Source organism: Ilyonectria robusta, assembly GCF_021365365.1.
Source record: "Ilyonectria robusta strain PMI_751 chromosome Unknown BGZ61scaffold_9, whole genome shotgun sequence".
Taxonomy (NCBI): domain Eukaryota; kingdom Fungi; phylum Ascomycota; class Sordariomycetes; order Hypocreales; family Nectriaceae; genus Ilyonectria; species Ilyonectria robusta.
The window spans coordinates 1,116,777-1,142,116 of record NW_025764443.1 but is presented as its reverse complement, the minus strand read 5'-3'; the positions used below and the strand labels follow the sequence as shown (position 1 = coordinate 1,142,116).

The 25,340-nt window shown below is 54.7% G+C and overlaps 7 protein-coding genes across 7 annotated transcripts; 4 read left to right on the top strand and 3 right to left on the bottom strand.

Moving 5' to 3' along the window:
* Window positions 1-134: 134 nt before the first annotated feature.
* On the top strand, window positions 135-732 carry BGZ61DRAFT_351250 (uncharacterized protein; the record flags this gene model as incomplete). Its single annotated transcript, XM_046240319.1, has 2 exons — window positions 135-431; window positions 484-732. The coding sequence occupies 2 exons, from the start codon at window positions 135-137 to the stop codon at window positions 730-732; spliced, it is 546 nt and encodes a 181-aa protein (XP_046104891.1).
* A 169-nt stretch (window positions 733-901) lies between these two features.
* BGZ61DRAFT_451464 (uncharacterized protein) lies at window positions 902-2,034 on the bottom strand. Its single transcript, XM_046245832.1, has 2 exons — window positions 1,462-2,034; window positions 902-1,386 (listed from the first exon to the last, which is right to left on the bottom strand). Exons 1-2 carry the CDS (start codon window positions 1,673-1,675, stop codon window positions 1,013-1,015), a joined length of 588 nt encoding a protein of 195 aa, XP_046104890.1. The 5' UTR covers window positions 1,676-2,034; the 3' UTR covers window positions 902-1,012.
* A 414-nt stretch (window positions 2,035-2,448) lies between these two features.
* Window positions 2,449-6,584, bottom strand: BGZ61DRAFT_577322 (uncharacterized protein; the record flags this gene model as incomplete). The annotated part of the gene is made up of 2 exons (XM_046256245.1): window positions 2,449-3,992; window positions 4,047-6,584. 2 exons carry the CDS (start codon window positions 6,582-6,584, stop codon window positions 2,643-2,645), a joined length of 3,888 nt encoding a protein of 1,295 aa, XP_046104889.1. The 3' UTR covers window positions 2,449-2,642.
* Window positions 6,585-8,179: 1,595 nt separating this feature from the next.
* On the bottom strand, window positions 8,180-8,521 carry BGZ61DRAFT_451461 (uncharacterized protein). Its single transcript, XM_046245831.1, has one exon. It carries the CDS (start codon window positions 8,483-8,485, stop codon window positions 8,288-8,290), a length of 198 nt encoding a protein of 65 aa, XP_046104888.1. The 5' UTR covers window positions 8,486-8,521; the 3' UTR covers window positions 8,180-8,287.
* A 4,790-nt stretch (window positions 8,522-13,311) lies between these two features.
* BGZ61DRAFT_577314 (major facilitator superfamily domain-containing protein) lies at window positions 13,312-14,888 on the top strand (the record flags this gene model as incomplete). The annotated part of the gene is made up of 3 exons (XM_046256244.1): window positions 13,312-13,564; window positions 13,636-13,882; window positions 13,940-14,888. 3 exons carry the CDS (start codon window positions 13,312-13,314, stop codon window positions 14,793-14,795), a joined length of 1,356 nt encoding a protein of 451 aa, XP_046104887.1. The 3' UTR covers window positions 14,796-14,888.
* Window positions 14,889-15,690: 802 nt separating this feature from the next.
* Window positions 15,691-18,480, top strand: BGZ61DRAFT_238476 (uncharacterized protein). Its single transcript, XM_046238308.1, has one exon. It carries the CDS (start codon window positions 15,781-15,783, stop codon window positions 18,373-18,375), a length of 2,595 nt encoding a protein of 864 aa, XP_046104886.1. The 5' UTR covers window positions 15,691-15,780; the 3' UTR covers window positions 18,376-18,480.
* Window positions 18,481-21,125: 2,645 nt separating this feature from the next.
* BGZ61DRAFT_493810 (uncharacterized protein) lies at window positions 21,126-24,670 on the top strand (the record flags this gene model as incomplete). Its single annotated transcript, XM_046250697.1, has 2 exons — window positions 21,126-23,815; window positions 23,866-24,670. 2 exons carry the CDS (start codon window positions 21,126-21,128, stop codon window positions 24,668-24,670), a joined length of 3,495 nt encoding a protein of 1,164 aa, XP_046104885.1.
* Between the last annotated feature and the right edge of the window lie 670 nt (window positions 24,671-25,340).

Genomic DNA, 25,340 nt, shown 5'->3' with positions numbered 1-25,340 from the left:
CTGGCTGTTCCCCGTTCTATACCAAACCTTTCTTTCAATACAACACCATCCAAAGCATCAAGACCTGAAAACCACACACCAACCACTTCACCAAACACTTCCAAAAGTTCATACCTTAACCCCAATCATCCATCATGTCTGCCCCCAACGACAAGCCCTCGACCCTCCAGTCGTACGTCGACTCGGCCACCGGCACCCTCCAGAGCGCCCTCGGGAGCATCACTGGCAGCACCGGCGACAAGACTGAAGGCGAGGCCCGCAAGGACAAGGCCGAGCTCGAGAACGAAGCCTCTCACGCGGCCGTCAAGGTCCCCGGCGGCACCGTCTCGACCTCTGGCGTTGCCCGCGACGACCCCAACCGCACCGAGGGATCCTGGAACCAGACCGTGGGCGCCGCGAAAGAGACTGTTGGTGGCCTCATCGGCAACCAGGTACGTTAAATCCAGTCAAGTTAAGTCATCCAGATGCTAACAAACACTTCAGTCCCTTAAGAACGCTGGCCGTCAGCAGAACCTCGAGGGTCAGCAGCAGGAGGCTCGTGGCCAGCTGAGCGACCTTGGCTCTGGCATCGGCGACCGTGTCCAGGGCACTCTCGGCGGTGCCGTTGCCGGACTCACAGGTGACAAGGAAGGCCAGGCTCACTACAACTCGCTCCATGACGAAGGCAAGACGAAGCAGCGTGGCGTGGAGGCCGACCTTCAGAAACAGGCCGAGGCAGAGCACAAACAGTAAAGCATTCCCGAAAGAATGTCGTGCGGCAGTGCTAGAAAGCCCACGGGGGGACTCGCAGGCGACGATGTTGATTTGATACCCTAAAACGCGGAACGAATGGATGGCGAGGATGTACATTATGATAAAGATATGCTTATTCAAAGCACTATTGTACTAGCACTTGCATTTCATGGTGATGTCGTGGTTTGACATAAGACTTGTTTGATATCGTAGTCGGTTCATGCCTTTCATGTTAGCTTTCTGTTTGGTGAAGTAGTCGTCTTGCAGTGACATATTCAAATCATTCTTCTGCCCCTTTCTTCCTTCTTCCCATCCTGCCCTTTCTCCTCCTTCTGAACCACCACGCTGCCCCTATTACAAGCGGCAGGCCCAATCCCAAGCCCACACCCGTTCCAATGGCGATGTTGTGCTTGTCGTCGCCATCGTGTTCTGAGTCCGACCCAGAGTCCCCTCCCGGCGAGTCTCCTCCGGGTGAACCGCCATCCGTCTCATCGGAGCCGTCTCCTTCTTCAACGACCCGAAACAAACCCTCGTATCCTACTCGCGGCCCGCTCTCTCCCTCTGGCACGAGTATCAGTTCGTACCGTGCATTAGGGACGTGGTCTAGCGGCGCCGGCACGTCCTTCCAGTCGAACCGATCCCGCGTCAAGCCATCTAGGACCCATGATTCAGCATTGTGTGCGTGTCTCTTGCCCCAGCGGGTTGCTCATATCGGAGACTTGGACTTACTCGCGATGGTGCTCCGGATGGAGAAGACGCCGTCGCCGGTTTCGTTGAAGAACCGGGCCTGCAGACTGAGCGGGTAATGTTCCTCCGACACGCCGGCCCAGCGGAGTTTGGCAGTGTCGCCGCGCGCGAGACGGCCAGTCGTGAGGCCAAGCGTCGATGTCGAGGCGGCGAGCGCAACCAAGTAGGCTATTGCAACGACAAGCTCACAGTACATGGTGCGAGAATGCGCTCATGCACAAACCGAATGGCCCACGACAAGGTCGTCGAATTGTGGAAGAGCGCATATGCTCGTTCTAAAAGGCACATTCTTCCCCTCCTCTGCCTCGCCAGATAACCACCTGCCCAGTTGGCTTGGCTTAACTCCGTTACGTGACCCGCGAGCGAGGAAAGCCCTGGATCAAGTATACGCCGCTTACCTGCATCAATGGCTGGCGCCCAGGGCTGAACAACTGATATAGGCATGGTTATTCGTTTAGCTCTAGGCTGTGTACTTTGGACAGGGCTTGTGGAATGCGACTTCGGGTTGACGTCCCATTTGGTCGCTTCTCGCCGTGGGTTAACTTACAGGGGCAGGGGGGTGTCGTATTTTGCCAGATCCATGGCGGAATCAACTCAAAGGAGACCTCTCAGTGGGAGAAACCGAGACAAGCAAGACAATGAATGCAATGGAGTGGCTCATCAATACGAACAATTCAATCATCAAATACACTCTGGTTTTCTATCAACCGGCCAACCCTTGCGCAACTTCACGCGTTGCGCTGTAGATCTTGTTGTAAAAAGCATCTTCTTTTAACTGTTCCTCCGCAATCAACCAACATTGCAGTCGCTAGATCCACCGTCTTCACAAAACCCGCCAAAAATGAATCCCATTCAAAAATAAACGACGCAAACCAATAAAAACCAAACGTAAGTAGACATCAAAAGCCTTGTGAGTGAAAATCGGCAACCCGGGCCGGCGGTATCGAAATACAACGGGTGGCAGCCCAAACGACTGCCTGAGAATAAGATGAAAGGGAAATGGGTCATGGTCCGGGAGCTCTGGCTAGACCCCAGGCCATGACTAAGTATCTGCAGTTGGAAAACTAAGGATTAGGTACATGAGTTCGTAAGCGGAATAAGTCGTCGTCGAAGCGGCAGCTGAGCATCTGCAGGTGGTAGATCGGGTCGTAAACATGGATTCTTTAAGCCATTGAAGACTTCTTTCGCCTGCTGAACATCTTGGACAGGCTGCTCCCCTCCTCCTGTCGGGGGGGAGGTGGCGCAACGGGTTCTGGCGGTGGCTCCGAGTCACGAAGGAAGGCCGCCAGGTCAGAGGTGCGGCTGACATTTGACACAGCTTCTCGGGGCTCGAACCTCTTCATCGGGACACGGCCCATGGACCCGCCCGAAGGAGGCATCGAAGGCCGGGCAGCGGGTTTGTCAATAGGTCCATACTTGTCGTAGCCCGGGGGGATGTTAACCTGGATCGGGATATAACCCTTGCCGCTGCTTCGGCTGCTCAGAGATCGCGAGTCCACGACGGGCGAGTGCGGCGCGTTGCTACTGTGGGCGTTGCTGCTGCTGCGCGTGAACCTGCCGATAAGGCTGGGTGCGCTCGCCTTCTTCTTGGGCATCTTGTGTGAGATCGGGGGGGCGACGGGCTCCGGTGGCGGGTCGTAGTTCTTCAAGAACTCCGCTAGGCTCTCCTCCTTCTTAACCGGGGGCTTGGGAGTCGAGATAAAATCGTCGTCGTCATCTTCATCACTGAAGTCGATTGCGTAAGGATCCTTCACACGCCTGGTCTTGCGTTTGGGCATCATGTCCTCGTCGTCGAACATTTTGCTAGCAGGACCAGACCCGCCCTTGTTCTTCAAGAGAGCAGTATGGGAGTTGACTGAAGAGTGTATTGAAGGCATTGACGTGTCGGTTGCATGTGTCGAAGCTTGACTATATCGGATGTCTGGGATAGTGGCATCCACAGCTTTTCCGCCAACGGCACCTGACATTTCATCCGAGTCGAGAGTGTCTCGGAAGGGGGCAACAGTACGCGGGATACGGTTGTTGGAAGCACCGGGAGGACCTTGTCGGATGAAATCAATCAAATCCGAGTTGCCCGTTCTGCTGCCCTCTGGCAAGGCTTCCCGGGGCATGTAACGATTACGGTTGCTGGTGGAAGAGACGCGGCGAGCTTCAAGGGCAGGGTTGGCAGATGATGATGTTGCGCCAGGTGGATTGCTCCGTAGGGGGGCAGGTCGAGTCTGTCCTTGTCCCGGGGGGCCTGTTGACTTGATGAACTCCGCAAAATCTGCAGTAGATTCGCTAGGAACCCGCGCCTCTCGAGCAGCTCCGGAGCCGCGTGCAGCCTTCGCAGAGGCCATGGTAGGAGAGTGTAGGCCGGTCTTAGACTTGTCATCGCTCAGACCAGTTGCCCGGTGGTGCACCTTGAGTTCGGTAGCGGCCGATGAAGATCGAGATCGGTTGTGACTTCGAGCGTCATCGGTCTTCCAAGATGCCTTCGTAACAACAGGAGTCTGATCCAGAGATCGCTTATGCTAAAATTGATTAATTAGTATATACCAGAAAGGGCGGGGTTTGGATTCACTCACGTCAATATCACGCATGTTCTCGGGTGTCAGCGTGTAAGTAATAGTCTGGTTGCTCTGGATCAGCTCCTCAAAGTTGCGTGCAACATTCTCAGAGCGCGAGGCGTTCTCTTCGGAAGTGCGAACAGCCTTCAAGCGGGACGTGCCTGATGAAGCAGAAGAGCCAGAGGTGTGAATAGGACGAGGAGCAGACGAGCCCACACCAGCGTCATCTTCGTCGTCCCTCGTCTTCGACCGTTCAATAGAGACCATTCCGATGCTGTGAGTCGGGGATGTTGGGACCTTATCACGCGATCCTTGCCAGTTACCCTGGCCACCAGTCTTTCGTGAGATCTCGGCCTGCCTATCTTCAGGCAGAGGGGACGGCGCGCTTGGCGCCCGCAGAATCGTCACCTTAGTTCCAGAGGACGTTTTCCGGTGGGATGACGGCTGAGGCTGAGGGGGGAGCCCAATAAGGGGCTGCGGCCTCCTGCGCTGTACGGGAAGGCTTTCCGGCACGGAATGGGTTAGTGGAGAAGATTGGAAGGTGTTCTTTGTGTTCTGGTCCTTAGGAACATCGTGCTCCGCCTCCTCTTCGGACTCGGATATGGTGGCAGCGCTGGGCATGGATCCCCTCATTCTATCAACAGGGGACCGACTCTTAGGGGGCGCGACCGCCGAGCGAGGCACTGCACCAAGGGTCTTCGGTACGAGCGATTCTTCAGGAGTAGAGTAAACGCTGCTTTGAGCAGACATGTTGATGCTGGCGGGGCGAGCCCGATCAGTCGTATCCACGGATGGCGAGCGAGATCCGCTGGGACTCTTAGGCCCTGTAACATCAATGATTCGAGCCGAATGAACGCTGTTGGATCTCTTCAGCGTGAATGGGCCTCCGGAGTCAGAGAGAGCAGGCGATGCGCTACCGGAAACTGATATCCTGGACGTGGTAAGAATTTCAGCCTTCTCGTAGGCTACCTTTCCCTCTTCTCCTTCGCCAGATACTCGCCGGGATCGGTTGCGGAAGGCTGCAGCGGCTGATGGGTCTGTAACGATTTTCGACAGCCGCTTAGACGTTGAAGCTTTAGATGATGGCTCATCTACTGGCTTGATTTCCTGAGCAACCTTGGTCTCTTCCACCGCCTGGTCGTCCTTGGCAGCTTCCTTCGTGGTTTGTTCTTCAATGACTGCGCTAGTCTCCGCTGGTGCTGTCTCCTTGGATCGCTTTACGACTGGACGATATGGCGAGGCCCCGGGGGTAGGAAGAGAGTTGGATCTCTTACGCCCCGCGAAGTCGGGCGTGTTTGGCTGAGACAAAATGGGAGTTGGGAGTCCAGCAGGACCTCCGAAAGGGATAATCAACAAGCTCTTTGGCCGGCGCCCGCTAGTAGTTTCATCTTCCTCTTCGTCCTCTTCATCCTCGTCATCGCTGTAAGCTGCGAGACCAGGTACTTCGATCTCATACACATCATTATCGCCCATGGGCAGGGCAATCTCTGCGGGCCCAAGCCCAGCGAGATCGGTTTTCTTTTCGTCCTTGTTGGCATCGTTTTCTTCATCGCTATGAGTGGCAATTCGGCCCAGCTCGGTAAGGTTGCTGTCATGCCTCAGATGACCAATGGACGACCTTGAAAAGGGTCGGCCACTCATGTCGAAGGTTGGGGAGCGAATTCTCTTCTTCCAGCCTCTCCATAGTCGTCCCAGAGTTCTGTCGAGAGCAACTCTCTCCATGTCCTGGTCTTCGACGACGATTCGATCAGCAATATCTGTGGGATTCTTGGCCCCTTCGTTGATTTCCTTCTGGAACCTGGTTCGCAACCTGTGGTATGCAGCCTGTCCGGCCACAGTGAGGGTGAGCTCGCCCATGTATTCCAGAACAGACGTCAAAAAGATGGCGACCGCAGGCGAGATGACGGCTGAAATCTGCTCGTCGGCGCCAATCTCCAAGTTCTCTTGCTCCATGTGCAAGTCTTCGTCTTCCTCCTCCATGTCTCCCAGGGACGAGTAGACCATACATCGCAATCGAGTGCGCTTCCAAACCAGCTCGAGGTCCCAGTCGCGGGACGGGTCGCCACCTTGAGGTTGAACGTAATCATCTTCGTCGCCCTCACCGAGATACTCTCGCAATTCCTCGTCGGCGTTGTTTACGGCGTCCTTGGCGAGCTTGGGCTTGAGGACCTCGGCGACAGCTGGTCGCAGGGCGGAAAGTGTCGTGGCTCGGGCAACAGAGAGGAAGTTGAAAAGAAGCTGGTCGAGGAAGTTGTTCACAAGGAGGAGAGCCTCTTGCGACACCAAGGCAGTTTCGCCGGCAGGCTCAATGCCATGCTGATCGTACCAGGTCTCAGCATGGCTGTCATGGTCGTTGGTGACAATCTGAGAGGCAGCGGAGGCGGCAATGAAGGCCGCCTCTGGTGACACGGATAAAGGGGGCGACATCAGGCTGAGGGCGATTGTAGAAGGTCTGTCGCTGGACATGCTCTGTGTCCTTGACCTTATACCGCGGGCGGGAGGAACGATGCCGGACGAAGGTCGCGACATGGTCACCTCGGGGATCGGGGTTGTCATGGTGGCTTCTATATGCGGGTAGACCTCCGCAGGTCTCCCAGTGCGAAATGTACGACGGGAGCGATCGCTGGCGAGTAATTCTTTGGTCGGCTTGTACGAAGTGAGCCGGAGGGTTCCCGGACAAGCGCAGGCGCGGGTTCGGGGGTCGAGGTTTCTCTGCGAGTTGGCGAAGAGGTGGCGAGGGCACTGTACACGGTGGCTGCGCGGCAAGTCGCTTGGTGGACGGGTGGTTGCTGGTTGCTATTAGTGGACTATGCCAGCAGAAAGAAGGCTGAAACGGCAAGATGAGGGTCGCATTGTTCAGGGCTGTGTATGGCTGTATAACTGGATGGCTGTCTGGCGTACGGAAGCAGGACGGATGCCGGGAACGGAGCGAAGCTCATGCGTAACCACGACTCGCAGATGGTGCGACCATTGAGACACAGCAGATGCTGGACCACGCGAGCTCAAGACGTCACCAAGATCTCTGGGGCGTGCCAATCACGGTATTGCCTCGTAGGAGAGGATTGCGACGTGCGTCTTGGGCGTGCGTATGTCCGTGTACGTTGTGTACGTCCGTATTGGTGATTGCGCGTGCGTTGGACAGCCACCAGAGAGCACAAAACCAAAGCACAAAGCACCCGGGCGGATGCGCGGATGCAGGAATGATGGGTTGAGGGATACTGGGGAGGGATAGACAATTGTGAACGCACCTATTACAATGACGGCGAAAAGAAGCAACGCCGCCTGAATTTCGTCGACGCGCCGCAAAAGCAAACAAGCACACCAAGGGGCGGACACGATGAAGATGAAAGGTTAGAATAGAATGGGTGAAGCGAAAGACGGCTCGCCGGCGGTCTCCTCGAGGAGCAGGCGGTTGACCTCGTTTCGCTCGCCCCCTGGCTCGTCGGGTTTGGTAAGGTCGTCGACTGGCAAGAGAACGGAGAACGGTGGAGTTGGTGGGATTGGGATTAGGATTGGATCTCCTCCACTCGTGGCCCGTAGTCTGGTCTGTGTCCGTCCGTGGCCCCCTTGATCCCCGTGTCTGAGCTTCTGTAGTGGGTGTCTGTCTCTCTTCAAGGACCTTCTAGTTCACACACTGTCGTGGAGTCGGCGTGGGCTCCCGCTGGCTGGTCAATGGATCCTCTGTGTGGTTGCAGTGGGCAAGGAGACGACGGAAGGTGTGGGATTGCACCGGGCCCTCCCTACGAGGCCCAGAAGAGGGTTAGTCCCTGACGGGGATAATCGAAGCGCGATGCACTCTGGTGGATGAATGGGATGTTTCCAGTCCCGCGGCCAGGGTAGGATAGCTGCAACTGGGCCACAGTGCCAGGAGCGGGGCCGCTGTGTCTCCCTGTGTCTCCGTTCCTGGACAAGGGCTGCAGGCTCGAGTCAGGGCAGTTACCGATAGTGTCGTTTCCAACAGGGTTCGCTCGCAACCGGGATGGGTGGACTGGGCCAACTCGAATCAGGAGTTTCGGCGGTGTTGTGCGTTGATTGCGATGCGATTCAGCTGCAGCGTGGGGATCGTCGTGTCGGAACCAGCGAGTTCTTACCTCAGGCTGCCGGTAGTGCCTACAGCCGGGTGCCTAGGTACTAGGTAAGGTACGCATTAGGGTGCAGCAACGCACAGTGCCATGCAGTTCAGCTATTGATGTTTGCCAATGCGGCGTCGACACTATCGCCGCTATTGTCTCTACCGGTTGCACCACCTGAATGGCAGATCAAAGCGCGGGTCGCCCCGGTCGTTTTGGCTCGCCGGTGTGTGCTGCACCGTCTGAATAGTCTCGCCATTGAGGACCGACGCTTGTGGTGTTTAGAGCATATGCATATTCGTACAGTGTGGCTTCGCCTGCCCCACACAGTTCACCTCTGGTTTCTTCAAGATCCGTGCAGGAGGCTTCATCCGTTCGTCCACCCATTTCTAGCTTCTTCGCACCGACCGTCGCCTTTTCTCGGACTGTCAGGCGATTTTTGACAGGCGTACACGGACCAAACGAGGCTTTTAGGCAGCTTTTCCTTTCCTTCATGCTAGCTTTTTTTGCTTCTTCTGGATTCTTCTTCTCCATCTACAAACATGCCATTCCATCTTCTTAGGGTCTAATCCCAGCTACTTCTCTAAGCGACCCCATCGTGCTGAGACGGTACGGAGTAGATGAATCCAACAATGCTCCGTTCCCACGGTACGGTTACATCCTGGACGGGCGGGCTCCCCTGGCCGGGGTTCGTCAACTCTACGGCCCACCCGGACGGCCACGGCCGCGGCAGGATTCATCTGCATCCCCTCCTTTCTTTCAACATTGTACATAGCACCACACGCCCTGAGCACTGGTCCGCTTGTACATCCCATGTATCGAGCATGTGTGCCACGAGCGCCTGGGCTGAGTCGACTGACCGCTTGGTTGGTCGGTTGTTTGATTGAAGCCTCGCACAGACTAACGCCGTCGAGCGCCGCGCTCGCCAGTTCTCGCATCGGCGAGCCAAGACCACCCGCGGCGTGGCAGAACTCTCCTTCCAGCCCCGGAGCCCAGTCCGTGATCTACTCCACAAGCCACGCGGAAGCAATGGAAATGGAATGCTAGCCACGGCCCACCTGAAAGGCAGACGGGGGGACAAGCTCCGCTAGGCCAGAAGTGCCAGGTGCGGACGGGAGGAGGAAGCGGATATGAGCAGTCGGGCACGCAGTCCGGCCTCTTGCGTTGCGGACGCTTGTGGGCACTTGTTGGGCTTGCTACCTCGGGTTGTACGTCGGTCGTTGCCCGGTGGCCATGAGAGCGCAAGAATGAGCCGCCCGGTTGTCTGCATAATGGAATGGAGGCGAATCCCACACGCAACAACGGCACTTCTGCGGCACAGTGCTATGGGTAAATCGTCGCTCAATGTTCCTTGGGAGGGTTGTGCTGCCTGCACGTAAGTTACCAAACATGGCCTAGTTGCCCAGCACCTTACCCAAGCAATCCGTCAGGGGCTCGGCCGAACCACCATGATAGTGCTCGTCGACTACAGTGGCTCCGCTATCTCGATGGCGGCGAGCGATACAGGAATTATTCCCATCCAACATATGCAGGTTGCTATCTAACCTACAGACATCGTACCTGCATAATCTTTGTCCGCCATTGGTGTCTCAACCACCACGACCGTCTGCACTGGTGGCGCTGCCATGACGGCCCAGAGGTGATGGACCGAGATGATCCGCAGCGAAGTGGAGGACGGAACCGGAGATTGGTTGGCCGCAGTTTAGTCTGGGCCGTAACACAGCCATCTCCAAGGCAATGATGACTCCCGTCCCGTCCAGTCGGGATAGGCATATATCGTCAGGTTGCACCAGTCCTCGTGGGCTGACACCTCGCCTCCTCCAGGTCTTCCTCCACACCCAAGGGTTCTTCCTCTAGATCTTGGGTGGCGGCCACCGAAAGTCAGATCGGCGATGCCGCTTAATTGACTCTCATGCAGCGCCCGTCCCTTCGACAGGAGCAAGTGATTCGGCTTAGATTGCCCATGGCCAGGTTGCTTAATCTGCGATCCTGCACGACTGGTCACAGGTCGGGTATTTTCCCAGTGCCGGATAACGGAGTCGCTTCCTTGTACGTGATGTCTCCCCGTCCCGACGGGTCAGAGTACAGCACAACTGCTTGATGCGCCGACACACGGTGTGTTCATCGAAGGATTGTGTCTCAGACACTATGATGCTAATTCCGAAGGTCTCACCTGGGCCAACCGCCGCAGCTGAACAACGGCGATGTTTGGTTGGCTGTGAGTTGGCACATCATCTTCGCCCTTTCGTCACCCGATCGCCGTTCAGCTCTCCACTTGCTTCCCCTCCGGCTTCTCATTTCTACACCACTACGTACAATATCCACTTCTAGAACAGTGGACACATGTAAATTGCCCGCAGCCAGTCACTGTTCTGAATCGGGTGGGCTAGTGGAGATGATGCCACCACACTAACTGGCGGGACTGATGCAAGGTCTTTATCCAGAGGCAAGGGTGCCCCAGCCTCGCCGTGGCCAACACTGAGTTGACGTGCGTGGAACTCTTGGGACCCTTGAATTGTCACGACGAAGTGGGAGGACTCACGGTCTGTTGAGCACCAACTTTACTTTACTGGTTTGTTTGTCCATGCAAGCTTCCGTCTGTTCTCAACCAAAGCCCCCATTTCAACGTGCCTATTCCAGCGCATGGATGACTCTCCACGGTCCCGCCCGACGGTTCACCCGAGACAAAGGTTGGGCAGCGGTAATCCTTGTTGCTAAGGAACAAAGGACAGAAATATGCGTCAGGGAGGGAGGTCTCAGAACATCTGTCTTTTGTAGCAGTGATGGAGACAGCCATTGTGACGGACAGTAGTCCTTCAATAACAGAAGGCTGAAGGATTTTGGAGAGGCAGCGCATCACCCCTACGTGTTGATCGGCCTCCGGGCCTGGCGCATGAATGGTCACATACTTCCTGCAGGCCACATCCATACGCAATTGCTACGTGTTTTGGTATTGTGGTCCGCGCCTTGAACAGATGCCGACATTACAGCTTTGCTCGCCGTGGCCCCCACCCTAGGCTTACCATGCTCTTTGCTTTTGATCCTTCAATCCTTGCTCTCAGCTTTTCTTCTTGGGCAACAAGCAATCGATGTGATTCTCAACGTATGGCTTTGCTTCGTGGCCTCTAGTCGTCGAGTCCTCTTTTCTGGGTATTGTCTTATTTGAGTACACTTGCAAGAGTGAGGTTGATGTTTGAACCTGGATGACAAACTGAACATCTAACACACTATTTACGGTTTGACAACACGACAATAACCCAATGCCCAATCAGATACCAAATGATGCTCATCACTAACATCTACGCGTAATTTCGTGCACGGAGTTTGGCCTAAGCTACATCTTCACATGTTGGGATTGGAGGGGATGAGGGGAGTTGTATTCGGCAACAGCTGGCAACCCAGTTAATGGTGGGCGATTGCGAACAAAAAGCACACCATTCATAAAGAGCTACAGAGTCAGTAGCTTGGTTTCGAGGCTCTAATTACAATTAATATTGTTCGACCTGCGAACGTGCGCTTCCAGCACCGTTTCCTTCGCCCTCGTGTAAGTGGCAACGTGGCCACGGACACTGGCCCATTCATCCAACAATCATTAACTTGTCTCCCCGACACAACCCACAATCAACGCCTCCTGCATGACATGTCTGGACTGATCACTGGTGATAGGCGGTTCAACCGTCTTCTGGTATGCATCCAGGTCCTGGGTCCCGGTCCCAAGTGACTCGTGTAAGCTCGGACATTTGATGATGCCTTCAGCCTGGAAAGCGTTTTCATCTCAAAAGACTGACTAGGCGACCGAAAGACTGGCTTCCTTCGCTTAGTCCAACCCGTAGACTGACTGGGTCCATGTTCTCATCCGAGTCGAGGAGCTGAGCTCGCAAGTCGTCCATTCAGGCCCCTCTGTAGCCTTGGCCACATCTATTAGCTAAAGGCATCGCAGGAAATGGGTCACAATCACACCTTTGCTTTCAGTTCCCCTACAAACGGCGCATGGCATGTTGCCTTGCCTCACTCCCTGAAAGTTGGGACCGGTTGGACACACCCCCGTCATTTCGGCAATGGGACAGTAGGAGAGGATTTGGTCTCGCAAATACTGGCATTCTGGACATTGGACCGACTCGCCGATGCACATGTTGTTTATTGAACTGGAGATGAGGAGAAGCTGTGGAATGTGCGATATTTTGGAACGGGTTGTTGGAATTATGTGGATGATCAATTGCTGGATGGGAAGGACGTGTATATACAGCGAGAACAGAGAGAGGACATGAGCCACTGACCTTAATAAATGAGCAGAAGAGGGGATTCATATTGGCCATGTTCACCAAAACACTGTCCCTTGAACAGTCAGTCTAGCACAGGCTGGGGGATGAGTCCTGAAACTGGATGACATGGTGACAACTGCCATTCTAGATCATTTCCCTGACAGCCTCACCGGAATTCAGTCCGTGCGGTTGAAATTACGCCTGGAAATTTCCACGATGACTTCATAGAGCCAGGGGTTGAGCCCGCGATATCGTGCGCCTCAACTTGTTCGTCAAGCCTCTGGAGGGTTGTTCTTTGTTTAACAAACTAGTCTCCTGCTAGGCCGTAGACTTCCACGTTTCAGGAAATGGCCACGCTATAAAGGCGTGGCAGCAGGGGTTAGACCCTGGGGCGTTTTCAGGGAGAAACATTGAGAAGTGACAGAATCTTCAAATAGAACACTAGAACGTATTTCTTGGCGAATTATGCCCCTTCTGCGTACGAAATGACAAGGGATTCTCAGCCGACATGGGAGCAACGATGCTAAAAGCTCCGGGACTCTGAATTTGGGCGTTGGAGGCGTCGCTGTGGTACAAGGATGCGTATTTAGTGGTTATGAAGAACATCCTAGATGGTGGCATGTGTTCTTGGATCAGTGATTAGCGAAGGCTTGGCAAAACAATCGCTGGACTTTTCGCTTCTAAAAGTCGAAATGGAGGAGATTGCGCTGAGCCGGTGAGGGGAATTTGGAGCGCCTGATTGGAAGATGCCAGCCATAGTTGTGTTCGCTCTGACAGGCTCCGATTGCCTTGTTGTTTGTTTCATTGTCACAATAGCGTGAATCACTGCTGGCGCGCCCTCAACCGCAGACGATGCACGATTTTTATTCATCTGTGCATATTTTCTAGTAATCAACTTCTGCTTTGGCTGACCACTTCATCTCTCGTACACTCTCTTCACCACTCCGGAGGATGAGGTTCCCGTCAGTGACAGTCCCCAGAGGACTTCTGCTTCCCTTTCTCGTCGTCACTCTCTTCGTTACCCAACTTGGACTCTCTTTGAGCGACCTGCCGTCCGTCAAGTTAATGCAGGACATTGTCTGCAAGCGCCACTACAATGTGACGACTGACGAGCTGCTCCCGGAAGAAGATTGTCGCATGCAGGCTGTGCAGCAGGAGCTCAACGTCATCTTCATGGGCATTCTGGTTTCAGCTACGCTTGGAGGCAAGTACAAAGAAAACTCCGTGGCTTGGCTTTTGGGGCAGCGGAAATGACCGAATCTGACTCGTCACCAGGTGCGCTCGTCTCATTCCCGTTGGGCGTCCTTGCAGACAGGGTCGGCCGCGTCCCTGTTCTCACCATGAGTATCCTCAGCATGTGTCTCTCGCAGGCCTACGTCATGTACGTCTGCTGGCAGTGGAAATCTCTACCTTCCAGAGCAGTCTGGGGTCTCGGGGTGCTTCTGTTACTCGGAGGTGGCCGAAGTGTTGCGGAGGCCATGGTCTTCACTATCCTCTCAGATGTGGTGCCTGGTGCCAAAAGGTCAGTTCGAGTTGAGTCTTCCGTGGGAACATCGAGCTAAGAATTTACGCGATGCAGGGCAAATTGGTTTCAATGTGTTGTTGCCGCTATCCTCTCTGCACAGTTACTGGGTCCTGTCATAGCAGGAAGAATCATACCATCCTCGATATGGACGCCGCTGTTCCTCTCACTGGGGCTTGTGTTTGCTGGAGGATTCACCCTCGCCATTTTCACGCCAGAGACATTGCCCCCTAAACTGGACAAAGGGCCTTTCAACCCCGGGGGTTCGAAAGCGACCTCTTCTACACTACAAACCCTCAAACTTGTCTTCTCAGCACCGACTATATGGTATATCCCTGGGGCGGCGTTGACAATACCGCTCGCAACCATACAGTCGGATCTCCTTTTACGCCTGATGCCGATCCAGTTTGACTGGTCCCTTCGCCATTCTGCGATTCTGATATCTCTGAGGAGTTTAATTACCCTCATCACGCTGTGTCTAGTACTTCCCGGGATCACCGTTCTCTGCAACAAGTTCGCCAGCGGCAAGTCACATCGCCTTGATCATGTGCTCGCCCGCGGCAGCGCCCTGCTATTTGTTGCCGGATCTCTGTGCCTGATGATGATCACCAACGAAACATTAATCATCGCGGGTCTCACCATTTCGGCACTGGGGTCGGGCTTACCCACGCTCTGCAGAGCAATGCTGGTGAGCTCTTTGAGAGGCGAGAGAACCGGGAGTATTTTCGGCATGTTGGCTGTGGGAGAGGTGATGGGGTTCCTAGCTTTCGAGCTGAGCATGGGGACTCTATTTGGCGTTGGGCTTCGGACGTGGATGGCGTTGCCGTTCTGCCTGGGGATGGTCTTTGCGTTGGGGATTAGCCTGACGACGTGGAGGGCTCCGGTTCCGCAACTGAAGAGCATGAGGAGCTAGGGACATGAGACATGACAATATATTTAGAGTCCCAAAGGAATACGCTTCTCTCTTTGGCGTTATACCACCACTTGGACACGGAGAGTCGCAACTTTAACTTGGGAATTGTTTACCTCAATCGGGCCGAGATTTTGATCCTCTGACTGCCTGGCTATCTACAAAGTACTTGATAATGACCATATATCGGCAAGATGCTTGTAGTCGTCGTCTTTAAATGTCATTGCCATGATTTAGGCGGCATAGATGCGGCAAACCAGGACCTTCTACGTGTCCCAGCAAGCTCCGTAAGCGGTTGCCTCATAACTCATCTGCTACCACAACTGACGAACCGTACCGTGTCAGCTGCTCCACAGGGCCAGACCGCTTAAATGTCTGTATCCAAATTGGAAAGGCGGCAAGTTGACGTGGCTGCGTCCCGTGTGTGCTAGTATTGATCGGCAGAAGCGGCCCAAGCATGTCTCAGAAGAAAAGAAAAGAAAGGCGCCGAAATTACCACCCTAGGGGCCTGGATCAACCAGTGACAGCCATAGACGAGACAGCAAGCGCTGGGCATGTATGGTACATAATTCTTTGGCTGTTTTCGTTGAAGTGGCACTGTATTCCTTGTTGGGGCGGTGTTTTTTGTCTCACCCGAGGCCGGGTGATAAGGGACAACCCTCGAGCGATGATGCAACAATTCTCCCGCGTTTGTCATGCACCTACCGAGTTACTGCCGCTCGCTGACCTCACCTACCGAAAGCCGCCAGACTGTGTGCGACGTTGGCTTGGAAATACGGATTTCCATCTTGCCAACACTTTCATTTGATGAATATTATCCCCTCCTCGTGAAACACGGGCGTCGCATTACAGGAACTTCTTCGGTGTTGCTGCTGCTGGCGGTGTAACCTCGTCCACTCAGCCAGGTCTTGACAGCCAGAGCTTTATCTCCGACCGTTGTAGAGTCATTGTTTGAACTCGACTCAATTCTCATCTCAGGCGGCTCAAGATGACGCTTATCAAGATCGAAACAGAGGAAGCTCTTCGTCGCACCATCTATTCAACCCCGATCATCGATCACCACGCTCATCCACTCCTCAATTCAGGCTCCATCACCAAGTACCCTCTCTTATCAATCTCGACTGAGGCTCATGGCGACGCCATCAATGCCACCCAGACTAGCTTGGCGCATATCCGAGCTGTCAAGCAACTTTCTGCTATCCTCGGCTGTGACGCCACGTGGGAGGCAGTCTCCGCGGCTCTGGAGTCAAAGCAGGCGGGAGACTACGATGCATGGGTGAGAAGATGTCTCTCTGGAATCGAAAGCATCCTTGTGGACGATGGCTTCAGTAACGCGGCAGAGGTTGAGCGATACAACCACTTTGACAACTTTACGAGAAGCCCGAGCAAACGCATTGTCCGCATCGAGCATGTCGCTGCGGAAATAATCGACCAGACAGGCTCCAAATTCAAGAATGCCAACGACGCCTTCAGAGCCGTCATTGAGGGCTTCGACAAAGCGATTCTGCACAGCATCGAAGACCCGGAGGTGGTTGGGTTCAAGTCGGTCATCTGCTACCGGACCGGCCTAGACATACCCAGAAAGATGGATATAAGGGCCGCAAGCGAGGCCTTCTTCCGAATCTTTGAACAGAGAGAGGCAGGCATTGTGAAGAAGTTCACCAGGGTGGACCACCCTGGCCTCAATGAGCTATTCGTCCACCACCTGGCAACGTTGATTCGGGACAGCCGAAGTCCTCATAAAAAGCCCATCCAGTTCCATACTGGGCTTGGGGACAACGAGATAACCCTCACCAAGTCCTCTCCCGCGCACCTCCAGGAGTTCATCCGAGAGTACTCGACAGTTCCTATTGTTCTCTTACACGCCAGCTACCCTTACATGCGCGAGGCCGGTTACCTGGCAACGGTCTATGCCAATGTCTATGCCGACATTGGCGAAGTCTTTCCCGCAGTCAGCCGGGATGGTCAGGATGCGGTGATTCGGCAGGTATTGGAACTCTGTCCATATTCCAAGATCCTCTGGAGTACCGATGGGCACTGGTTCCCCGAGACATATCTTCTGGCGGTGGAACAGGTGCGAGAGGTCCTTCACAGCGTTCTCTCCGACTATGTGCACAAGGGGGACTTGACATGGACGCAGGGAGCTCACTTGGTTGAGGATATTTTCTTCAACAACTCTAACAAGCTCTATAAGCTTGGCTTGGACTTGCGACCTCTGATCCCCAAGGCTGGGACTGATGCCGTGGTTTCTGGATCTGGAAACCTCCAGGCCTTGACCAAGTTCCTCAAAGACAACGAGCAGCCTCGCTTCTTGCGAGTTTACTGGAACGATATGACGGCAATGCCGCGGATGAGAGCCATTCCGATCCGGCGGGTCTGGTCGATGCTGCGCAGTGGCGAGGAGTTCTCCTTTGGAGTGGCCAAGGCCAGTCTCGGCTTGCTCCAGAATGATGTGCCCGCGCCTGGTGTTTCGTCGGCTGGAGAGTACAGACTGCACCCCGACCTAGGGACGCTTCGTCCTGGCCCGCGAAAGGGACATGTCACCGCGAATGGGGACTTTAAGGAGAAAGATGGCTCTGCCGTGTCGATATGTCCACGAACCCTCCTCAAAAGAACGTTGGAAAAGGCAGCCCGGAATGGATTGGCATTCATCCTCGGGTTTGAGGTTGAGCTGGTCTTGATGCGGCGCATGGAGGTCGGGGATAAGTACAAGTCATTGGATGGAGATGGACATGCATGGTCCACCGGGAGGGCAATGGAACATGAGGGGGCAGCCGCAGTTCTTGAAGACGCGATAGAACAACTCGATGCGGCCGGCGTCTACATTGACATGATGCATCCGGAGAGCGCAGACGGGCAGTATGAAGTGATTCTCCCCAAGGCACCAGCCCTAGAGGCCGTGGATACACTGCTATACGCAAGGGACGTCCTCAGCAACTACGCTACGGCGAAGGGATTCAAGATGACCCTCCATCCGAAGCCATTCGCAATGGCATGTGGCACGGCGGCTCACGTCCACATGTCCATCTCGACGCCAAACGGGTCTGACAAGGATGTCTACGAGCCGTTTTACGCAGGGATCCTCAAGCATCTCCGAGCTGTTGCGGCTTTCACGTACAGCAGCTCGGCCAGTTACGAACGTGTGCAGGACGGGTGCTGGGCCGGAGGAACCTGGGTTGCATGGGGCACGCAGAACCGCGAGACGCCACTGCGGAAGATTGAGGGGAGCCACTGGGAGATGAAGTGCATGGACGGCATGGCCAACCCATACCTGGCGTTGTCAGCGGTGTTTCTGGCAGGTATCGAGGGCGTCGCGAGACAGGAGAAGCTGGTATGGGTGGACTGCGAGGATGACCCAGCGACGCTGTCGGCCGATGATCGGGTTCGGCTCAACGTGCAAACGAGGTTGCCCAGGAGCATTGGCGAGGCGCTCAAGGCGCTTCAGGATGACGGTGAAATGTGCGAGCTGCTGGGGCGAGACCTCGTAGGGCGCTATGTGGCTGTCAAGATGGCTGAGACGAAGATGCTTGAGTCGATGGCAACGGACGAGATCCGCAGTCAATGGGTCATGGAGCGATACTGATAGGACACGGGGACTCAATCCTTGCAGGTATTCCATTAGAGGAGGATTAATGGGGTGAATACAAGAAAGCAGCAATGTGCGAGTATGTGTATAGGACTCACCCGCAGATCGTGCTGTCAAGTCTGGCCAACCACGGTGGTCCTAGACCTGGAGTAATATATCGACTGCAGAAGAGGAACTGACAAGTGAGCATAGTATGCAGCTAGATTGCTAGACCAAGCCATGAAGTGACAGGTTGTAAGACAGTGTGACGAGCCTGGACATTGCCAATTGGCCGAGCCTCGTCGTCTGAGCTTGAGACCACCAAACAGCTCCTCCCTCCCAACCTACCCAGGTACGTAGGTAAGTACCTACACTATGATAACCGAGCTTGAGGAGGCTTGCTCGAAGGGCGCTAGGGAGCGGGTTGGAATCAGCGGGCGAATGTTGATGTTGTGATGATGTGCTCATGTGTGTATTTCTGCAAGGGGCAGGATGGATGGGTTGGTGATCCAGAGACAATTAGACTTCTGGGATGATCTGATCGTGTACTATACTTCGTCTATGTCGCAGCTCGGTCGACGGCCATTTCTTCGGAAAGTGTAAGTGAGGCGATTTCCGCATTTTAGTCTCTTTTCTTTCGTCTCTTCATTCCTTTTGCTGTCTCGCCTGCCTTGTGCGCCTGCAGACTTGTCTGTCATTGCATGGGATGGGTTGGATTGGACTTGGACTGATGCAGTGCAGTGCAGCGTGCATTGCTTTTGACGGTGCCTATCTTGTCACCTTGCAGCAGATTGTCGTCTTGGGCTTGGCTTGTTCATGTTGATCTTTGGCCGTCAACGCGGGAGGATGTATCACATCGCCGGGGGAAGAACTGTCGAGCGTCTTTGGAGGATCAGGATGGACTCTTGCAACTGTCCAATCATACCGACCTAGACAACTTGAATCGCCAAGATCGAAATCGCACACGCCAGCCATCTGTATATAGGGTATACTATAGGTTCAGACGGCGCTTTATCTGGGATGTTAAGCACATGGGAAATGCATGTCGAGAAATGCACCAAGGCAGCTGAATCCCGTCTTGGCCGGGCGTTTTGCGCCGGCCCCGCCCACGGTCTGATGTCGCATCGGGACTGGTGCAGGGCCTAGAAGGGCCTATAGGCGACGTGAAGTGCCCTAAACTTGGCCCCTGGACCACCTGGAACTTGTGTCCTGGGGTGGTCCCGGGGGGCGGATGGGCGAAAAAGTTGCCCATCTCCGAGCGGGAGCGCCACGCACTCGATAGCGTCAATTGTCGATGGTGTCAATGGTTCCATGATGCCAATGGTGGTCCATAATGCCAATCGTCGTTCTGGCGTGCAGGATAAGCTGCGCAATCCGCTGCGAGGAGCCCACTCAGCAACGCTGAATGGGGCCTCGCATTGGGTGGACTGGGTGGATTGGCCGCTAGCTGGGATGCCAAGACAGCCCTGTGGATGTTTCTCCTCAAATTCGACCAAGACTCGACGGCTGTTTTCGACCGTCTCTCCGACCATCATTGTCTATTTGGTAGCGAGGCGAGGGCGATGCAGGCGAGGACGGCAGCCCGGGGAGATGGCAGCATCTCCGGAAGTGTCCCGTGGTCGGTAGCGATTCGCGATTCGTGTTGAAGGAGGTTTTGGATCGTATTGGAATCCGCGTTTCGCCATAACGAAAGCGAGGTGAGCTAAAAACTAAGGTAATTTGCCCCATACCTGAACGGTACAAGGGGTAGATCCAGTACGGCAGGTTCATCTCCTCTCCAGGGCCATCAGCATTGACGACGCGAGTCCGTCCCACTCTGGCCGTATCCCACTGCCATTGTCACCTTAGCACCCGCGGCACAGCGCCAATTGTCTGCATGCTCCCACTTGGCGAAGCACCGCTACCGCCAGACTGGACGGAAAATCGCATTCACATCGCCCTTACCAGCTCCTCGGAACGAAACAATCAAACGCATCTTGGATGGAGCAAGTAGACAATTCCGTGCAGCTCTCTCGGTCCATTTATTTCTCGAGTGTGCGTTAAGCTTTCGCTGTCACGGCTCGGGTCCCACGCCGCGCCAGCCCGACTCGGCGTGGATCGACAATACGCTTCGTTTGCGCAAATCCTCCGGCTTCCCCGTTGCATCGAGTACCTACTTGGCTCACCACCACGGCCACAACGACAACCAACACCCCCCTCCCGCTCTCTTTTTCGTCCATTCCCCGTTTCCGGACCCCCCGTTTCCTCATTCCCCATTCCCTATTACCCATTCCCCATTTTCCCAAGTATTTTTTTTTCTCTCCACCACGCCCGGCCTGTCGACTGGACCGTCGATCCCCCCGGCATCTTCCAGCTGGGCCACCGCCCACGAGGCGCTCTCCGTCACACTCCCTGCTGGCGCGCTTTCTGCTGATCGCCGATCCCGCGTCCCTCCATCAGAGTCCCAAAACACCGGTACCAGCGTCCAGCCCTCGTCGTTCAACCCATCGGTATCCGCTCGATACTGCGAGACGCGACGCAACAGCTACGGGACACAGGCCCGCCGCCTTCCTCTCCCAGTCGACACGGCCGCCGCCTGAGTGGGTTTTCCATCGTCGATCCCAAATTCTCCATCGTCGATTTGAGCCTCAACTCTCCTCCCGAATCCTCCGATTCCCTTCCATTCCCTAACCCACCCATCGACCGTCCCATCGCCCAATCCTCCGACGAGCCAACGATGCCGTGTCGCCGCACTCGACCCTCAGTCCTTACGTTCTAAGCTGCCTACCATGAGGATCGCCATCCGCGAGCAGCTCGCCGTCCTCGTCCTCTTCGCCGTCCTCGTCGCCCTTGCCGTTGTCTCCATCCCGACCTGGATCTATGTCAACCGATTCGTCATCAATGTCGAGCGCGATGGCTTGATGCTCACGGCCTCCCTCAAGGCCTCACGCATCTCCGCCGAGCTCGACCTCGTTCAGACCAGTTGCTACACCATCACCTCACGCATCCTCCTCCAGGATGCCCTCACAAACTATTACGACACCGGCCAGGGCAACTGGGCGGATGCCACCGAGGACATTGAGAGCGCTCTGGCCGTAAGCGCCGACACAGGCCTGATGCAGGTCAGGCTCTATTCGAGGAACAAGACTGGCGCATCTGATGGCGGCTTCTTCAATGTTACCGCCAGCAGCGTTCCTGACATTATCCTACCTTACACGAACTCATCTGGCGAACCAGTCCGACTTGGCGACGATGGCATGGGCTACCCTCCATCACTCTATCCCAACATTACCTACATCGATCTCGGACACGCGAACCCCATCCGGGTGAACACCACTGCCTTCGCCGCTGAGGCATTCCCGGGTGTCCGCATTTATCGCGACGGCGGTCTCCTGCTCGGGCCCCTCGTTTTGAACGCGACGACTGCACTCCTGTCCATCACCGTGCCGGTTAGAGACAACAAAGACAGGTTTATCCTGGGCTACATGACCGTTGTCGCCCTGTCCTCGCTCACCCAAATCCAGGAATCCCGCGAAGGATTGGGAAAATCCGGTTCCGTCCTCGTTATTGGTCCTGACGAACCCTATAATCGGTTCAACTCGACCAACCCGGCCAGCAACGCCACCTACACCCCAGACCGAGAAACCTTTGCCAACGTTTTGGTCAAGTTCCTCCTTCCCCCGGAAACACCCTCCTCCCACGAAGATCGCCACAAGGAGTACCAGTTCTCGAGCCAGCGTGACAACAAGGCCTTCCCTGTTAAGAAGTATCCTGCGGCCTTGGACTCTTTTACTAATCATTACAATGCCGTGAATAACGCTAGCTCTCTGCTCAACACGCGCAATGAAGAGAACGTCCGCGTAGCTGTTGGCTTCGCCCGCACCCAAACACCCCTCGTTAACTGGACAGTCCTTGTCGAGAAGGCCAGGCGGGAGGCCTACGAACCCATCGACACCCTCCGAAATATACTCCTTGGTACCGTGTTTGGGACCGTCGGCTTCATCATGTTGTTGATTGTTCCTTGCGCTCATCTTAGCGTCATGCCAATTAGCAAACTCAAGGCTGCCACCGAGAAGACAGTTAACCCGCCCGGATACGAGGAGTCTTTTATTGACTCTGACCTCGAGGAGCTGCCAAGTTCTGGAGGCATTTCCCAAAAATCCAAAAGGGGTGTCATTGGCACCATGGTTCGGTGGGCCAAGGGGAAACCCAAGAAGCCAGCATCAGGTTACGACGCTGCCCGCCGCATGTTCAAGATTCCCGGAAAAGTCGACGACCGAAAGCACTACATTACCGATGAATTGACCGAGCTTACGGGAACATTCAACGACATGAGCGACGAGTTGGTAAAACAGTACATGTCGTTGGAGGTAAAGGTGGCGGAGCGAACGAGGGAGTTGGAGGAGAGCAAGAAAGCTGCCGAAGCTGCAAACGAGAGCAAAACTCTTTTCATTGCAAACATCTCACACGAGCTGAAGACACCACTCAACGGTATCCTTGGCATGTGTGCCGTGTGTATGGAAGACACTGATATGACGAGGATCAAGCAATCTTTGAAGACGCTGTACAAGTCAGGAGACTTGCTGCTGCATCTTTTGGAGGATCTGTTGAGCTTCTCTAAAAATCAGATTGGCAACCAACTCAGTCTCGAACTAAAAGAGTTCCGACTAGCTGACATTCGGTCTCAGATTCTGACCATCTTTGACAAGCAGGTGCGAGAAGGAAAGATTAACTTCTCGGTCCAGTTTATGAGCTCAGACAGCGTCGAACTTGCCACGAGTCCAGACCGGTCCGGAGTTGAGACGAGGCTTCCAGCCTTAGGTCCGCACGGAACAGGTCGTCTCAAGGATATGTGCCTCTGGGGCGACCAGCACCGCATCCTGCAAGTCATCATCAACCTTGTCAGCAACAGCCTGAAGTTCACGCCCCCGAACGGAAGGGTCGAGGTTCGCATCAAGTGTTTGGGCGAGATGGAGACGCCGAATGAGGACGAGAGCCGCACATCCTCTCTATCAAAGAATTCCCGGAACAACTCTCGTACAGGCCGCACCCGCAATCGAGACCGTGGAGGAGCCAGCCCAACACACTCGAGCAGCTCGGGACCTGTTGGAAATGGCACCCGCTTCAACGGCACTGGCACCGCCCTCTCCATCAACCCGATGGATCCCAAAGCAGCAGCACACATCCGTATCCGCGAGAGGTCACCCACTCCGCCGCCACCAGGAGCCAAGTCGTACATCTTTGAGTTCGAAGTCGAGGACACTGGCCCCGGTATCGCAGAACACATGCAGCAGAAGGTGTTCGAGCCGTTTGTCCAAGGAGATTTGGGCCTCAGCAAGAAGTTTGGTGGAACCGGGCTGGGATTGAGCATCTGCCATCAACTCGCCGGTCTGATGGGAGGCTCAATAGGGCTGACGAGTACCCCTGGAGTTGGCACGAAATTCACGATGCAAATCCCCCTCAAATATGTCAAGGACCGGTAAGTGTCCCCTTGACCCTCACATGAATTCATTCTTATTCCGTATCTAGGGCATCCAGCACTGCCTCTAGCAGTATAAAATCTCGACCCGTCAGTGTAGATAACACAGACGCCGACTCACATCGCAACTCCGGCACCCCCAAAGCTGCTGCGGATACCAAAACTGTCAATGCCCTCAACCCGCAACCTAGGCTGGTCGGCTTGAGCTTACCGTTTTTCGCTGCGGATCCTCCTGTGCCCAGGAGCGCGGACCAGAAGATGGCGGCAATCGACCGGGCCATGGCGAATAAGACTAGCCAGGGCAAGCTTCGCGTCCTCGTTGCCGACGACAATTCGACCAACATCGAGGTTGTAAGTAGGATGCTAAAGCTCGAGGCTATATACGACGTCACGATCGCCAAGGATGGCCAAGAGGCATACGACCTTGTCAAGGCGACCATGGAGAAGAACCAGTCCTTCGATGTCATATTCATGGACGTCCAGATGCCCAACCTCGACGGTCTCCAAAGTACCCGCCTAATCCGCGAGATGGGCTACACATCGCCCATTGTCGCCCTCACAGCATTCTCTGAGGAGAGCAATGTCAAGGAGTGCATCGACTCTGGCATGGACGAGTTCCTCTCCAAGCCCATCCGACGACCCGCTCTCAAACAGGTACTTAAGAAGTTTGCTACCATTCCAGAGGAGCCTGAGACTGTTGGTACCGTGGCCAAAAAGAAGAAGTTGGATGAACCTATCAAAATGGTGAATCATGTCGAGTCTGAAAAGCCTGCCAGGGAGATGAATGGCGATGCCCATCCGCCTCGAAATCCAGCGCACAAAGAGGGTTCCAACGGCGCTCCTAAGGAGGGTTAAACGCCAACCCAACGAATATATACTCCTCCACAGCATCCTGCTTCGAGAAAGATGATCTTCCTTACGCGATACATACAATGTCAAACACTTTTCCATTCCAGTGTTTCTACACGATACAACAATTCCTTCTCTACATTATTTATTTACGTCTATTTTCTTTATCCTATTGCTTCCATCGCTTGCTCAGCATTGCCATCGAGCTTCGCTACACACGAAAAGCGAGAACATCCAACCGCGGAGAGCATCCGCCACACACACGCCAAGTCACCTCAGTGACGAAGTCCCGATACAGACACATTTTGCATGGGGAAATTGGCACCCCCTTTCCTTTACCAACATCTCTTTTTTTTACGGCAAAAGTCCGACGGAGGGCGAAATCTGTCTTTTTTTTTTTTTTTTTTGGCTGTTGGCTTCATCCTTGGTTTTTGGGGCTAGGAAACGCCCCCGGTGTCACGGGGTTCCGGTACGACCGTTCTTAAATATTTATTTTGGAGTCCCGGGCTTCACTGGCTATCTCAGTGTTTATCGTCTTTGCACTTTGATTATTTCATCATCTGGTTCGAGGCCTACGTACATATGCGAGACAAGGCCGGTATGCATATACATGTCCATATACGGAGGGAACACAGGACGGTCGGGTTGAAAAGAGAACGAGCGACGCGGGAGTTGA